We start from the raw sequence: 17,178 nt of genomic DNA, 5'->3' as shown, positions 1-17,178 counted from the left end.
AAATATTGGAAAATACGGACCCACATGAAGAATGGCAACAGTGGATGCAAATATTTGCCTGTGCAAGGACATCAGACGATAACCTGTTTCACCGGAACAAGCATACGAACACACAAAGTTCGATTCATGGCTTCGCTATAATACTTTAAAAAGTAGTAAATTTGTTTAGTAAAGAGTGACGAAGTTTACGGAAAGCTTTTAGTGCTGCTTTTCTTTCTCATCTTTTTTCATACCTGTTCACTGTTTAAATCAAGTCAGTTATTTTCTCCAAATTTAATACTATTGTCCTTTAGTAGCTTTCATTCCCTAATAGCTCGTTTACATTTCGATTGATTAAGAAACGTATCGTTATCATTCCTTTACCTTCTGCCTTCTAATTTTCGGTCTGTCAGGTGAAGCGGCACGTGTCACAGATGAGTATCATCATAATTATAGTGCCGTAAAATAATAGTGATGCACTGTATAGTGTTATATAGCGGGTGTTTGAGCGAACGCATGTAATTCTAGGGTCTTTCCTGTAAATCATAGAAAAAAGCGCAGTGGAATGAAAAAGGTCACTCTTTCGGTGACACATCATTCACGCCTGCGGGTGTCAGAAATTGTGAGATAATCTATATATAATTAATTAACATCACTAATAAACATTTATTTACCTTACAGAGTAAACGTATTATTGCTATTTAAGAGTCAGTATGTGCCGAAGGGTCTGGAATAAGAGCACATGCTGCTGAACTAGATATGAAGGTCATTTCCGCAATAGTTTTCCACATACAGTGTCGAGGAATTCGTCGAGCAAAGAAAATAATGCGCTATAATTGCGATGAAAATTAAGTGCTCCCATGGACCAATCTCCGAGTACGCCTTACCGATAGATTTTCTGCTTGTCCAGCGGCCACAGTTGAATCTTTGTGTAACGGCGTCATGTTTGTCGTACACCTGTTCTTTCTTTTTTTTCGCATAGTTTTGTGTTGAAAGCACATCTGCTGCTTTGTTATTTTTTGTATCTGGACCTCAAGAAACGTCTTCGTTTCTGGTGAAAATCAAAGACGAAATATACTGATTTACCACATTTTGCTGCTTTAATGTGCCCAGATTTCTGAGCTGACGCGGAGCTTAAGCTCTTCGTACCTCTTTCTCAATAACGACAAACTGAGGCGCATAAAATGAATGAATGAATGAATGAATGAATGAATGAATGAATGAATGAATGAATGAATGAATGAATGAATGAGTACCGACGAGCTATTCTTTTTATCTCTGCTTGTTTAATCTGGACCGATGCTACTGCTTCTGTACGCGAAACGGTAAAAATCTTGCTCTCTGCACTCCCGTGGCGCCAGACGACGGTGTGTGTAGTGGTGGCAAACGATGACGAAACAAGTCGGGCCGGCTCTCAGAGAAGCCTGTGGAGCGCGTCGGTGAGCGGGAAGGGGCGCGCGCCGCACGAGCCGCCCGCGTCGTCGGCGTCCACGTCGAGCACGACGACCCCGGCCTTGGCGAAGCGTCCCACCACGCCGGGGACGGCCAGCGCCCAGGGGGTCAGCGCGGCCATCCAGGTGCGGTTGCGGTGCGCCACGACGCACTCGCCCGTCGAGCTGCCGTAGCCGGACCAGCCGTGGTCCCTGCATTAAACGTGACAAGGGGTGTTCTTGGATTGTATCGCGAAGTGACACGGATAGAGACTAGAAGCAGACAGGACGACCGCGCTCGTCCTGTCTGCTTCTAAGTCTCTGTCCGTGTCACTTCGCGATACAATCCAAGATCACGTTACCGTAGCAACTCTCCCAACTTTCTATAATTTTGCATTACAAAGTGCGTGTTGTCGTGCTGGCGTGATTAAGCATTGCGCGCTCTTAACAGACGGCGGGTTAGCGCCGAGACAGGGAAACAAAACAACATAACCATAATGCTGACACGGCATTCTCCAAGTCCTCGATCCTCGCACGCCCTGCAGTGATTACATTTGACAAGCGTGAAAGTTGCCTAACACTTAAAAAATATCTTGCCCTAATATTATGGTTGGTCTCGAAACGTCAGAGCTGGCGTCTTCGACATTATAAGACGACGTCGTGACACGGAGTTAAATTTGTTAATGTCGCGCAGTAGTAAGGGTAGGTATGATGACCTTTCTCTCTCTCTCGCACACGCTCACAAATAAAAACGAAAACACAAACATCGCGTGTGTTTTCTGGCTGCGATCACGTGTGGCCGCCGCCAGCGATCGCCGGAGCGATGCTTGTCGGTGCATCATGACGTCACGACGGATTCATGTCTCTCCTCGGTGCCGAAACCGAGACTAATTCGTAGAAACAAGTATTACAGTAATTTTTTTTTTGGGGGGGGGGGGCACTGACGTATGCCATCGTTATTTCTCGGGTTCAAAGAGCTTTGACCTTCAGTTGCTGCAACATATAATGATAGAGATAGTGATAGTGATGATAATGATAGAGATTCTGTCAACCGAGCGTCAGCACGCGCTTACTCGTACAGCGGCAACATACTGTGGTAAGAGGTAAATAGAAAGCGACCCGGCTAGGTTACGGAGAGCTCAAAGAAAGTAAAAAAAAATCTGATATAATCGACGTAGCTTCCAACTGAAAAGGAAGCGCAAGACGGTGTGCCCGCGCACTCTTGCATGTGGCCACACTTTGAAAGCCGTGGCTACTGCTGTGAATGTATACAGCTGCTGCCTGCCTGCAACGGCTAGTGCGCTTTCCGTAATTTTTTGCTGGTTTACCAACGATGAAGCTTCCCGTTGACACTGTAACGTTGTCAATTACATGCACACACAGATTTTCGAACTTTCCACGTTATCGCATTTAGCATCGTGGGCTCCACCTCATGAAGCATATTATTGCGGCAAAGTCAGCTTTACACACCCGCAGGGACAGTAGTTGAAGTGCGTCGTATGTACCACAAACAGGCTGCCACCTTAAAGTAAGCGGACATGGTTTTTGTCATTTTGAATCAAGTCTGTGCGTCTTTCCTCAGACAGTGCACTGCAGAGGCGTACACGTGCCTGCAAAAGATACGCATATATAGTTACATTGCTCTAGTAAAGTGGCACTGTTCTTTCCAAAACAATCATTGGCTCCTCTTCCGGTGCTTCTCAGCACTGGCTCCGCTGGCATCGATAGGTGGCAGCGTCGTGGCACCCGTACCTTATGGCGAGGCAGACGTCCCGGTAGGCCGCGCTGCTGACGAGCGAGGCGGCGGCGCCTTCCCGGCCAATCGCTGCGCCGCCTTCAGGAAACGTGTATCGGAGGCCCGAGAGCTGGACGCCCAGCATCACGTCGGTCGCGCTTTCGGCGTCGTCCAGCACTCGTCGGGCGAGGCCCAGCTGTGGAGACGCGAACAGCAGCGTCGTGTAAATGATTTAAAGCGATGGCTACTTCATGGACGTTCCAGCTTCCATGTCGCTGCGTCACCGTACGTTGTCACCACTGTATACACGTCCTCGATAGTGAGCCCTTCGCTGAAATGGAGCCCGGACATTATCTGAGCGTCGGTATTATTAAAGTTACGCTAAACTGCAACACTTGGTTAGTTCATTGTGGTGAAGTATTTGTTGAAGCCATAAATTTGGAAATTGGTATTTAGCGTCTCGATGCAAGACACGGTCTACGAGAAACGTCGTAGAGGGGGGCCCCCGGATTAGTTTTGGTCATCTGGGATTATTTGTGCTCGCGCTCGTGCTTGAGTACAAGTGCCTTCTTGCCCCCATCGGAACGCGGCTGGCGCGTTCGGAACTCGAATCCGCGACTTCGATCACAACATCAAAAGACCACAGCCACTGAACCACCGTGGCTGGTTAGGACTCACTTGATTTGCATTTGTTTGGAAGCAGCAAGAACGTTCGCTATTAGCTTTCCTTTATGAACTTCGCGCTCAAACTGTAGCGCCGGTACCTTGGTTGTGACGTTACCAATGAATACGTACTTTCACTTGTCTTGGGCCTTTCCTTCTTTTCAGAAAACGCCCACTGTGCATCGGTGCGCTTAGCGCAATGAACACGTAAACCGGTAAAAAAAGAAAGAACCGCCCGTACACTTTGCCCGCTTCTCGCGCGAAGGGTTGCTTACACGAACGTAATTCTCATGTCATCATGCAGTCATGAAGTGACTAACACTGCACGAGGATTTTAAGCTGGGATAGTCAATTTGCGGTCACCATGGTGAACAAGAGATGCCTCTGGAGCCAACGTTTCGACAAGCTGTGGATCAGCTTGAGCTTCAAGTGTACCTTTACGTTGCAGGGAACTCGTCTAGCGACGCGCCTTTGGTCGCTCTCTCTGAACCACATTTCGTAAAATTATTCCAGTGTAGGTGGAGGGTCCGTAAACGGGGCGCAGTCACAATTAGAAAACAGATGTCTGGAACAATGAAAGCCGCAGCTATTGCTGTGGATGTGTACAGCTGTTGCGTGCAAAAGTTTTCGGAAGTTGGAAGCTGCCAAAAGAAAAAAAAGGCAAGCACTTGGCAGCATGAGTATATGCATCCAGCAATTGAGCGTCGCCTTTGAGAGTCGGGCTTACGCGCTATTTTAACTTTATCATAATTTTCGATTTCCTGCAAGTTTTGTGCGCAGCTGCACTGTGGTTTGTGCAGATTTGACGAAGCCTTTCATTTCATCATCATCATCATCAGCCTATTTTATGTCCATTGCAGGATGAAGGCCTCTCCGTGCGATCTCCAATTGCCCCTGTGCTGCGCCAACCGATTTCAGCTAGCGCCTGCTAATTTCTTAATTTCATCACCCCACCTTGTCTTCTGCCATCATCGACTGCGCTTCCTTCTCTTGGCACTCATTCTGTAACCCTAATGGTCCATTGGTTATCTAACCTATACGCATTACGTGACCTGCGCAGCGCCATTTCTTTCTCTTAATGTCAATTATAATATCGGCTATCCCTGTTTGTTCTCTGATCTACACCACTCTCTTCCTGTCTCTTAACGTCACGCCTAACATTCTTCGTTCCATCCCTCTTTGCGCGGTCCTTAACTTGTTCTCAAGCTTCTTTGTCAGTCTCCAAGTCTCTGTCCCATATGTCAGCACTGGTAGAATGCATTGATTGTGCACCTCTTTTTTTTTTCAATGATAATGGTAAGCTTCTAGTCAGGATCTGATAATGTCTGCCGAATGCGCTCCAACCCATTTTTCTTCTGTCAATTTCCTTCTCATGATCAGGGTCCCCTGTGAGTAATTTACCTAAGTGAACGTACTCCATCACAGACTCTAGAGGCTAACTGGAGATTCTGAACTCTTGTTCCCTTGCCCGGGTATTGATCGTTATCTTTGTCTTTTACATATTAATCTTCAACCCCACTCTTGCACTCTCTGTAATAAATCGTATTGCTGGAATATAATGGCGCTGTGTGCTGCCGGCGTTTACTCATGCAAGCGCTTCAGGTAATTCAAGGCACTCTTGTGGTTTCTCTTTAAGGGACAGCAAGTGAGAGATGCATAAATCAGAGATGCCTCGGCGTGCCTCTTTAAGGGACAGGAAACACGAATACTCAGTTGAATTTATTACCAGCAAAGTACGCTTCTGCAAAGATAATTCTTACGACAATTGGAGTCTTGGTTAGCCATAAAATGTGCAAAAACCGAAGGTACATGGCGATGTGACCCTGTACGAAGGCGCACTTTATTATATAATGATGTGGTGAAAATGAACCATATAAATGACTAGCAACAAAATATGCCTGTTTACCATGACAAAATCCGTTGACATCACAGTGGTTTACCGGCATCAGCGTTTCCAGGTGAAATTATCTGCAGTAATGATCACTCTATTTGCGCCCCGCCAAATGATAATGGATAGATAGCGTTTCAAAAAAAAAACACCGTACGAGTCAAAACTCGACATAAAAATTGTTACAGCGCAAACACATGCAACCACAAAGTATGAAGGACGGGACACAAGCACTGTTTAATTGGGACGAGGCCCTTGCGGATACAGAAGGCGTAGCGCCTTGCCCGGCATGTAGCGTTCACGATGTGGGTCAGTAAAAGGTCAGTGATGCGAGAAGAGGGAAGAACACAGAAGGAAGGGCCCACTGTACAAGAAAGGTACTTCATTAAAACTTCTTTCTGGGCGAGTTGGTGCATACTTGACATAAGAATTGTTACAAGGACGGGACACAAGCGCTTGTGTCCCGTCCTTCATACTTTGCGGTTGCATGTGTTTGCGCTGTAACAATTTTTATGTCAAGTATGCACCAACTCGCCCAGAAAGAAGTTTTAATGAGTCAAAACTCGTCTATAACGTTTCCCTTTAGTATCGCTTGAACGGCTTTCGAGTGCTTTAAGGTGTGTTGTACCGGACACTGGGTCCTGCTGGAGTTCGCTGAAGTCGGTATCAGTACGACGGGACCCAGCTTAGCTTCCGCGAACAGCCGCGTTCCGCCTTCGCCATCCGGGCACGTCACGGCGGCGGTGTAGCCGTGGTAGTCCAGGCGCTCGTACAGCGCCCGGTAGATGGCTACCTCGTCCGGTCCACCTGCGAGTCGATGCAGAAGTCTAATATTTAACACGACGTTGTTCACCTTCTTTTCATCATTACCGGTACGTGTCAAGCACTGTCAGGGATGTGCGTGCGAAGACCTCAGAGCTGTATCAGCGTGCGCGTGCGTTGTGGCGCGCACTGCAATATTCAGGGAAATAAATACCTAGTCGTAGCTATTTCTGCCTTCTCTTTCAATTGAAGTAATGCCAACTAACCATGTCCATGCCTTGATTACTTTACGCAATGTCGAATTTTTTGGGTAATTTCGTATTGTTAAATTTCCTTGTTCAATACTCTTTTGCCCGACACCAAACGTACTGCGATCGTACACATTGATAAAAAAAATTTGTTTCTCTTCAAATTGGCAGATCAGCAAGATTTTTTGACCACTGCGTATTTTTCTTACTTTGCCGTCGCATATTTTCATTCTTGACTTGGCGTTCATTTCGGGACAAATAAGGAGAAAAAACAAGGAACGCAAAAATACATTCGCGCACTAATTCTCGTCTCTTTAGTCGGCGAGTTAAAACCACAGCGAACATCTCACGCACCGACGAGTTCGCGAAGCTCGAAGCTACAACTTCACAACGCGAGCGAGTCCGCGATCCGCTCACAGTGCAGCGTGTAGAGGAGCACGCCGTCGAGCCGGTTGAACTCGACGAAGTGGAGCACGTGGACGGCGAGCCTCTTGGAGGCATTGCCGTGGTCCCGCTGCGCCAGCGAGCGCAGCACCCCGGAATCCTGTTGGGGACCAGCCAGGGCCACCAGCAGGCTCGGTCTATTGAAGAACGAAACAGTATGCACGGTAGATCTTGTTGCTAGTCAAGCTGTTCATTTCTCATGCCCGCAAAAAAAAAGAAAAAGAAATGGTAAGTGATCCTAATCTTTGACTTAGATGTCTCTCAGTGGCAATCGCACTTGGACGTTAGTGTTCTTTAGGTTAACTTTAGGCGAAGGCAATGCACGAACCGAAGCCGGAGACAACTGTTATCCATTGATTAGCCGGTTAAATATCACGCCACGTTTTTGTGTGTGACGTCATTGGTGACGTAATTACTTCGGCTTTCTATTTCCGGGTTTCCAGGAATTTCGCCAAAGTCGTGCTCACGTGGCGGGTCTCTAAAGTGTACGATTTTGTGTTTTGGTGTGCGGTAACCAGCGATTTCTAATCCATTCTAATTATCCCAGACACTTCAGTAACTCAACTTCTAACTAAACTTACGCTATGATATCATATCTATAATGACACCTATGAATTTTGTACTGTACTATCTTTTTAATTTTTTTCTGATTTTTTTCGATAAAAGCTTTCTTTACTAAATTTGGTCTCTCAGGCTTCTCTGTTGTTGCTGGATCTGTTTTCGACCGTAAGAGAGATCGACGAACAACGCTACCAGAAATGACCGCTTCTGAAAAAGAGATCGCTCACTGTCGTGTGTTTGCGGGCGAAACTCTTTTTCAGAAGTTTTTTTAGCTCAAAAGACTTTCGAGTTCCCGTGTGACAGGCACATTTATCTCAAGTACGCCCTGGGTGACGATATTTCACCGCCCGTTTGAAAGGGGATGCCAATAAATCACGATCGTTTTCATCTGCCGTCCATGGCTCGGGCAACTCGGTAATCTGCAAATGTTGAGAAGTTTACGGACAAACGAAAGCTCTCTGACAACACTGCGTTACCCACCTCGTGTTTCTGCTGGCGTCCTGTATTTTCAGGAAGTCGGCAAAGCGGAGATTGGGCGCCGACGGTTCCCCGTGCGGCGCCGTCAGGGGCAGGCAGCAGAGCACCACCGCCGAGCACAGGTGCAGGGGCAAATGGTGCGGCCTGAACCAGGGGTCGCTGCCGTTGTATGCGCACCACAGGTTTTTCTTGGGCTCGGACGAACTCTCCTGGACGTTAGAGAGCGAACGGGGTGGGTGCCTCGGTGGCAATTATACGTTTTCGGCGAGCCATCTGCGGCGGCTTAATACCCCGAGTGCCAAGCCTCTGGTTTTGAGCCTACAGCAGATTTGTGTTGGCTGAGATTAGGTCGAAACGATGAAGCACGAGAGAAGTGCTTCGGCTGGGCTGGTTGGCAGCACGACTTTATGGCGCAAGCATAGCGCCGCTTAGGTGACGTGCACATGGGACACTACTGCCACGCAAACACGATATATGCGGGCACAGACCTTGCGCGTAGACCTTGAACAACGTGTTTGCGTGTCGGTCTCCCTGTGGATACCAACTAAGCAGCGCCAATTATGCCATAATAATAAACCCACCTAAGCATGACGAAATTCAGGACGATATACATGTGCCTATCACTGCAGCGCCGGATGCAGTACTGTGCATACTAGTAGCGCACGTTGGCACCATAGCCGCACATTTTCGTCTATTATTCTTCGTGTAGAACTTTATGACCTTGCCCACATGCCCTTTAGCAGTGTGGTGCCTTCTACTCAATTTGGGTGCCAGAGCATGCCTTGCAACTTCCACTGGCGTGCTGCATTACTGTGAAATTAAGTACAAATGTCATTCAAAATATTTTTTACTATTGGCACCTTTCACCTTATTAATAGGTAAGAGAGCATATCAGCTTCAGGTTGGTCACTTTCCGAAACAATTTCTGTGTGCATTGTCTCGTACCTTGCAAGAGAACGCAGTGGCAAATATACCGCTGTGTAACTTGAAGAGAATTCGCGTAGTTGGGGCAGCCAATTTCGTTCGCTAAATTGCATGACGTCATGGTGGAGGGGAACTTCTTTCGATGTAGGCGTCCTTCAGGAACTATGTTTTAGAGCTCGGAGGAACAGACGGGTGCGGTTTTGTGGGCGGCGTTTGTGCTGAATTCTTTGGTTCTTACCGAGTGTAGCTATACACCTCGCTTCATCTCGCATTTTGACACAGGCCCGAAGTATAAGGAGTTACAAGTACGATATTGCGGGCTTTACCATTTCGTGGCCGGAGTACGAAGCCGGTGTCGTTCTGTTCCGTAAGGACTGCCGCCACAGTTGTAAGCGACTCCAAGCAGAGGTCGCGGCGGCCGATATCCGCGACCGAGCCGTCGACTTGGTCGGCTTTGTTGCCCCGTTTATAGAGTGACGCGCAGTTCGCGTCGAGCTGAAAAAAAAGGAGGAGAGCGCCTACTGCGGTTTCAGCGTAAAAGAGCACAAGGGACAGGAAACAGAATAAGCGTTTCGAGTAGCAACGTTAGCAGACAAGCTGGGTATGCAAAAAAAAAAAGAAGTAATAATGTGAGTATCTCCAAGCGACGGCAAACAACACTACCTTGGTTCTGTTCAGCTACCTGGCATTTGCATGTTTTTAAACGTTCGTGCGTGGTAATTGGGACACCCTGTGCACCTGACGGTGCCTTGTAGGTTTCTTCTTTTCTTTCTTTACCACTTCTTTCCTTCTATCACGCGTCGATGTCTGTCTTTCTCCAGCACAGGGCAGCCAGCCGGTATTTACACCGGGTAACCTCCACGTTAGTCCCTCTCCTCTTCCCTTCTCCTTTGTAACACCAGACGCAGCACGCGATCCACAAAGATTTGCATACCTCGCGCTGCCTTCGGTCGCCGACGATGCCGCCGACAACACTGGGCCCGCACCATCGGGAGGGAGAGGATAGTCGCTGATGTGACTCGGCGGTGGTCGGACCGCGACGTCGCCAGAGTGCTGTCCCGTGGCATTGGTCAGGACGACGGCCAGCCAGGAGAGCACGAGCAGCAGGAAGAAGGTGCCCGACATTACCCGCTGGCGCCAGGTGCCCAGGTACAGAGCTCGCCCGTCCTCGAGCACGTCAGGCGCGCCGGGAAACTTCGAGGACGAAGGATGCGCCGGAGGCCTATCCTTGTTGCAGAGCTCTGGAGTGCGAGTCGCCTCCGTCGTCGTCGTCGCCTCTCCTTGGAGCGGCGCCGTTGAAGATGGTTCAGATGCGGCCATTTTCAGAAGTCTTCTTCGTTCTCTTCTTCGCCCTCTGGAATACACGTAGAGGCAGAGCCTAGACGTTAGCGGCACATACCCACTCTGGAGGATTGGCCAAGAACCGGGTAGTTACACATAACAATAAGACAAAAGAATGTTAAAATAACTGTAATGACTCACAGACTCTTTTTCTTTCTTTTTACTTCCAAAGCCTGCCTTTCGGTATAATACAAACTTATGTTTGCAGGTGCTCAAGTTTGAATTGTCGATTTTAACGTCCCCACACTGCACGGTAGTTTCTGAAGAAGGCATAGTTGAGGGATCCGGATTACTTTTGACGACTTGGTGTTCTTTAAACGTGCACTTAAACGCGGCACACGAGCGTCCATCTGGGGAGCTCGTAGGTTTTAATGCGCTTAGCATTCCTTGGGACCTTCACGTACTTTTTAGGGGCTATCTGCCTGTCTATCTTTCGGGCTGAGTCTCTAACCATTTTGCCACCAACTTGGATCACTCGGTAGTCCAGGGTATAATGGGTACAGAATCGGGCCGTTGTGCTGAGAGAACAGGATTCAACGCAAAGTGTCGGACCAACTTGGGTCACGGATGTGGCACGGGGTGTTTGCATCTTTTCGGTGAGAAAAAAAAACTCTAACTGGTGCTCTCTAGAATCGTAGTATCGAAACGGCGACATATATATTTAGAAAATTTTGTGTGGATATATATTCACACCAGCGCCACGCGCGAAGTTCACGGCGGCGCCACCAGATGGCGCAGGGTGCTCAGATCGATGCGCGAGATAGCAACCCCGCTGCATACGCACCTCGTACAGGACGCCTTTCGGTGGTGGCAATATACGGTGTGTCGCTACCACGTGGTCGCTACACAGTAATGTTAATCGTATTAACGTAGACATTCATTGTAAGAAAAGTCCTGCCGAATATTTTTATTCGTTTGTATGACGCCATAATTTGTTAGTATGTTCTAGTAAGGTACTTGAATTGTCGCAAATGATATCCGAGCTGCCTTTGAAGATAACAAAAAAAAATGTCTGGTTCCCTTTTTACTTGTTGAAAAACATAAACTACGACTTCTTTCCTGATAGTTTGAATACTTAGTATCATGGTGTTTTATGAAAATAGGAGAAGTGTGGTTGACGTATGGTGCATTTGCAATTAAACGTATTGCACCTTCTTGTAATAAAAACAGGCTTGATATATGTTAGTGTTTCGGTTCCTTAAACGAGAAGGCAGTAATGAAGTCTACAACCGCTTTAAGCCACCAAGGTAGTAAATGGTTTAATCTGCTGATAATAACAATGGATGCACTTAAGAGAATCGTCTTGAAACAACTATGAATTCCTCCACGGCTGAGCAGACATTTCTGTGGCAGTTTCCAGGATACGAGGCTCCTAGAGCACGGATATTTAAAATGGAAAAAATTTAAACCAAGTTGCGTGACCGTCCACGGAGACGGCCGCCGCTTCTTCCTTGTTGTTAACAATGCTCATCGCTTGCGCTTCTTTTTTTGCCCTTGTACTTCCGCGTCTATTCTTCGTCTTTCTCGTAGGAATTTCTAAAGGTTTTTCCCCTTGCCATTCTTCCTTCTTTGGTGGGCTCTGGATGCATATTGCGAGGAATAGAAGGTAGGAAGGAAGGAAAAACTTTATTGCTCTATTTACAGCTTTCAGCGGCTAACAGAGGTCTTCATGTTTTACGGAAGTCTCCGTCGTATTGAGTGGTCGGCGCCCCTATTTCAGAGCACCGCTGAGCCTGGCCACTTTGAGAGCGTTTTGCAGAGCAACCTTTGATCCGGTCTCTTAGATGTAGGGGAATCTTACATTTTTTGAATTCTCGACTCGTCTGCAACTGCATTGTCCGGACTTTTTAATGTGTCGCTGCCCGTCCTGGCTCGACTCGTGTGTATCTGCAAGCTCCTCCCACGAGATACCGGCCTGGAGCAGTTTATCTGGGAAGGTTGTTGGAGGAAGCGCTAAGGCAGATCCGCTGGTCCACCTTTATTACTTTTTTATTTGTGCTCCATATGTTTTTTTAATGTATTTTTATTCTGTACGATGACTTGGTTATAGTTGGCATGGCTGCTCCGCCAGAAAAAAAACAAAAAAACGTAGAAAAATAAAAATACGTCGTATTCTCGATTTAGGGCGGCATCGTTTAGCGTCTACCTTCGTCGTTTAGCGTTTACCGCATTGAAGGCATGCATTCGCGGGCTTTAACCTACTGTGTCGCTTTGAAGCACCTGTGTGTGTGTGAGGGAGACCGAAGCAATAAGTATTAGGGACTATAAGTCGCAAGATTGAAGGGTAGTTAGACGGCAAAGCGATGGTGATATTGCAAGGCAGTACACTTCCTCCTCCAAGCCTCCCTACACTTCTGCTGCTGCTGCTGGTGCTGGTGCTGCTGCTGCTACTACTACTACTACTACTACTACTACTACTACTACTACTACTGCTGCTGCTGCTGCTGCTACTACTACTACTACTACTACTACTACTACTACTACTACTACTACTACTACTACTACTAATAATAATAATAATAATAATAATAATAATAATAATAATAATAATAATAATAATGCTACTAACTACTACTGCTGCTGCAGCTGCTAATCGGCCTCTCGTCCCGTTCAACGATCGCTGGGTCAAAACCGCCAGGCGCTTGCTAGACGCTCGCTGTTCGCCGAGCGCTCGCTGGCGAACAGCGAGCGCTCGTTCTGCTCGTTGCATCCTGTGCGGCGCCCAGTGCTCAATAACCATGGCGTCACTTCACTTTATCATAACGTCTTTTCGGGCGCGCTGTCGATGACGAAGGAGACAACAACCGGCGACGGAGTTCAACGCTCCTCCGAGACTCGCTTCCGAAAGCGGCAGCGGCGAAGCTCGCGTCGTGAGATTTTTGCCTCGCGGAAATCGGCGCCCTCCCTGCAGCGCGCTCGCGTTGGCTGCCGCCGAGAATTATTCGTTCTTCGCGCTCTCCGACGTTCGCGTGGACTGTTCGTGTTGCTCGGTGCACGGGCGCGCACGCAACAGGTTGCCTGCCCGCCCAGCGGCAAGCATACAAGGCGCGCGCAAGCAACACCCCGAACCATCGTCATTGCACTTGTTGCCTCAGCTCTGCGTGTACCTGGAGAGAGAGCGGCTGCGTGTTATGATATGCCTGCGGACAAACAATAAACGAAGCGAGAACGTGCGTACCCTGCCTGTCTGCCTCGCCTTAGGAAGGACACGTGTGAGGAACGCCCTGAACCGTCGCCTATGATCTCGCCGTCTAGCAGCGATGGACTTCGATATCAAGGTAGCTTAGGGGGTGCTATTCTTGCTGTATATAGCGCTTGCGTGTGGCACAGGTATGGCGGCTGAAGAAGTGTGGAAGTGACTGGCAAGCGGATGGATGTGTCTAAACGTCAATGCTGTTTCGAAACGCCTTTGAATTTTTTTCTCCTATATTTTATATAAATAATTTCTCGGAACTTTGGGCGGCGTCGGTAGTATAGTGGTTATACTAGCTGCCTTCTTGGAATTTGCTTGAGAATTTTGTTTTGCTAATATGTGAAGCGGACAAATTACGCAGGGCGTGCAGAAGTAGAGCCGCATTAATTAAAGCGCACCGCAAGGTCCAGGCGACACTACGGAAGCGATCGACTGTCAACTTTGAGGCTATGGCATTTGATAATCACTAACAACCTTAAGTAATCCTCCCACATCAAAAACATTTGTACAGCAGCTACTCGTAAACTCGGCTTTCTTAGACACAAACTTAAAAAAAAACGAAAAAAAACGTGCCATCCGATGCAAAGCTTCTTATGCGAGCGTAGTTTGGGATCCCCACTATCAAAAACATAAGCATAGGCTCGGTATGGTCGAGAGGCGGGCAGTATGCTTTATATTTACAGATTCACGGTCATCCATAATGCTGGAAAATAAGATCCCAACTTTAGAACAGCTCAGGAAGATAGCGAGACCTAAATTTTTATTCTTGCTTTATCACAACAAACTGAATGTGATACGCGCGCATATATTCAGCCATTCCTGTCGCGCGCGTCGAGAAATCGGCATGCTCACAATCTACTTCCGTATCAAACGCGCACAAACCTTTTCAAGTACTCATTTTTTTCCGCGAACTGTTACTGATTGGAATGCACTGCGTGAAAAAAGTTGTTTCATCAGAATCTACAACTGCTTTTGAAAGTCTGCTGCTTGATTTATCCATGCTTTAGCAATTTGTTATTTTTTATTCTAAATGTTTTATTGATGCAGTGTTATTTCATAATTTGCAAAACATTGAATTTGTGCACCTGATGTATTTCGGAGGAGAGTTCCTTTATTCGCTTCTTCCTGCTGTTATATGTATTGCACTCGAATGTGAGCTCTATTATTTTGCCCGTTCCTGTTAGCTGTATTATTTTAACTGGGCAGGTTGCACCGGTTTCTGTTAATGGTTCCAGTTACACTAATATGTTTGCTTTGTATTATCCACTTTGTGTGTTTGTGAGCCGCTCGGCTTCATTAGTGCCACAAAGCTGTTCAATTCTATGAGCCATTTGCCTCCTGCATGGTCCTTCGTAACCGCAGTATACAGTAAATAAATAAAGTAAATAAATGCAGGTCGCGGATTTGATCCCGAGCGCGGCAGCCTCATTTCGACGAGGGCGAAATAGAAAACGCTCGTGCACTTAGATTTAGGGGCACGGTAAAGAACATCACGATGTCAAAATTAATCCGGAATCCGCCACTACGACGTGCCTCATAATCCGATAGTGGTTTTGGCCCGTACATCCCCATAATCCAATTCAAGTTAAATACTTCTGCCACGATGCAATGTGCCATGTGAGGCAATGACAACGCTCAACCCTCTCAGAGGTTATGAAATACAGTGCACAACAACGCCTTAAGCGAAGACCTCTCCCTGTGTGTTCTGTGTACTATACGCAGACAAACAGCAGTGGTGCACGCAAGGTAACGTTTTACATGAACTCACCACTCTCGTGTTAGGCTATAGACGTTGAAGAAATTAAGCTTTCGCCGTCAACATAACCGCTAATTATCGTCAATCAAAGCAACCAGCACAGAAAAAAAAGCTTCGCTTATATCGATTCTCACAGTGCGTGGCATCTGCATAATTTTTATGCTTAAATACTCCAAAGTCTATGTATACTAACAATTGTAGTTAAGTGCAGGGGCCTCGAAGCGACATGGTGTGTTCCACGGCGCTCCAGCAAGCGCGCATTGTATCTCAGTGCGCTTTGTAGCTTCCGCAACGCTGCGCACTTCTGTTTGCCCAGGTACGGAGCACGGACGCTTGCATGTTCCCGCGTTGTTTTCTTTCTTGTTCGTTTCGTTTTTCGAGTGCGTTTGCACTTCGCCAACGTACTGGTGCCTCTTGCAATGGTAGCAGAGTGTCGTGAAAGCGCCGAGTCATTGCTTCCCTTCAAAAAATACCGCCGGATATACTCGGAAAATAGAAGAAAAGTAGTAAACAAAGACACTTGAGTTGGAACTGCCTTCTGCTCGACGCAGCAGACGATCTCTTCCACATCGTTTCGTCTGCGTTCCAGATTATCGCAGCGCTTATCCGAGACGACCTGCGATTAAGGAGATATTACGTGGTTCCTACGGCGTGTTTCTCTCGGGAAAGCGAGAATTCAAACTTACGGTCCTCGCACACCTCTGAGATGTGGATGCCCTTGTAAATATGTTTCATGGCGTCTCAGTGTTGCATAAAAAAAAGAAATTAAAAAAAAAACGATTAGAAATTTCTCTCTTGACAATTCTGCCATATTCAATGGTAATTGTACATGCCAATAATTATTTTGTTAGTATGTAAAGTGTCTCATGGCATGTCGGAGCTATATGAAAAAGAACAAAAAAGATCAACGTGTGGACAATAATATATATATATATATATATATATATATATATATATATATATATATATATATATATATATTGCGGGGAATCGAGCAGTATTCATTGAAATTACCATGGCTAAAAAGTCGCAGCTACTTCATTACCTGCATTACTTTCGTACAGTTCTGAACCCAAAATGAAAGGTTGTTTTACCCTGGGTTAAACTGGCACCCACGGTACAGCTAGCTTCCTTGGCCACAGGCATCGAACCGACGACAACTCGTGCTTAGCACGAGAAGGCCATAGCTCAATGAGGCCACTGTTGAGAGGTCGCAGCGCAAAGCAAACGCAAAACCATACTTAAATACAGTTATGAAAAAAATTAAGTAAAGAAAATTAACTCTATATATACTATCGGCCATATCAACGCAAAGGAAGCAGGTGGTGGAAATCAGGGGTGCGATCTTGTACGCGTTCCAAAATAGAACGGAGGCGGTCCGTTCCACCGAGCCGCACACGGTTGGTCAGTTTGAACGGTGAAGAACGCCATGACGTCAATTGTGAAGTGATATCTGCTGTCAATCATTCCGTGTTGTCTGCTATCGGACGAACGCAACGGAACGGACCGCCAATTTCGCGACGGAAAGAACGGACCGCCTCCGTTCGAGTTTGGAACGCGTACAAGATCGCACCCCAGATGTACTAATCTTTGGTAAATGAAGTTTCCAACAAGGAACTGAAATATTTTATAAGTGTTAATTGTGATTAGGTGCTTTATGGAATAATTTCGTCACGATATTTCTTGTGGTTATGAAATCTTCGCGCGTGTGATTTTCTCGTCCCAAATCTCTCGCGGTGTCTTTTCGCTGAGTCATTCAGGGTAGCGGAAGAACGGC

At 46.9% G+C, this 17,178-nt stretch overlaps 1 protein-coding gene across 1 annotated transcript; it reads right to left on the bottom strand.

Moving 5' to 3' along the window:
• Positions 1 to 1,245: 1,245 nt before the first annotated feature.
• On the bottom strand, positions 1,246 to 10,484 carry LOC135914421 (uncharacterized). Its single transcript, XM_065447257.2, has 7 exons — positions 10,046 to 10,484; positions 9,438 to 9,606; positions 8,191 to 8,396; positions 7,123 to 7,286; positions 6,324 to 6,502; positions 3,162 to 3,340; positions 1,246 to 1,622 (listed from the first exon to the last, which is right to left on the bottom strand). The coding sequence occupies exons 1-7, from the start codon at positions 10,429 to 10,431 to the stop codon at positions 1,394 to 1,396; spliced, it is 1,512 nt and encodes a 503-aa protein (XP_065303329.2). The 5' UTR covers positions 10,432 to 10,484; the 3' UTR covers positions 1,246 to 1,393.
• Positions 10,485 to 17,178: the final 6,694 nt, after the last annotated feature.

The sequence above is a fragment of the Dermacentor albipictus genome, chromosome 6 (genome assembly GCF_038994185.2).
Source record: "Dermacentor albipictus isolate Rhodes 1998 colony chromosome 6, USDA_Dalb.pri_finalv2, whole genome shotgun sequence".
Classification (NCBI taxonomy): Eukaryota; Metazoa; Arthropoda; class Arachnida; order Ixodida; family Ixodidae; genus Dermacentor; species Dermacentor albipictus.
The sequence above is the reverse complement of the archived record's forward strand: the minus strand, read 5'-3'. Positions and strand labels throughout refer to the sequence as shown.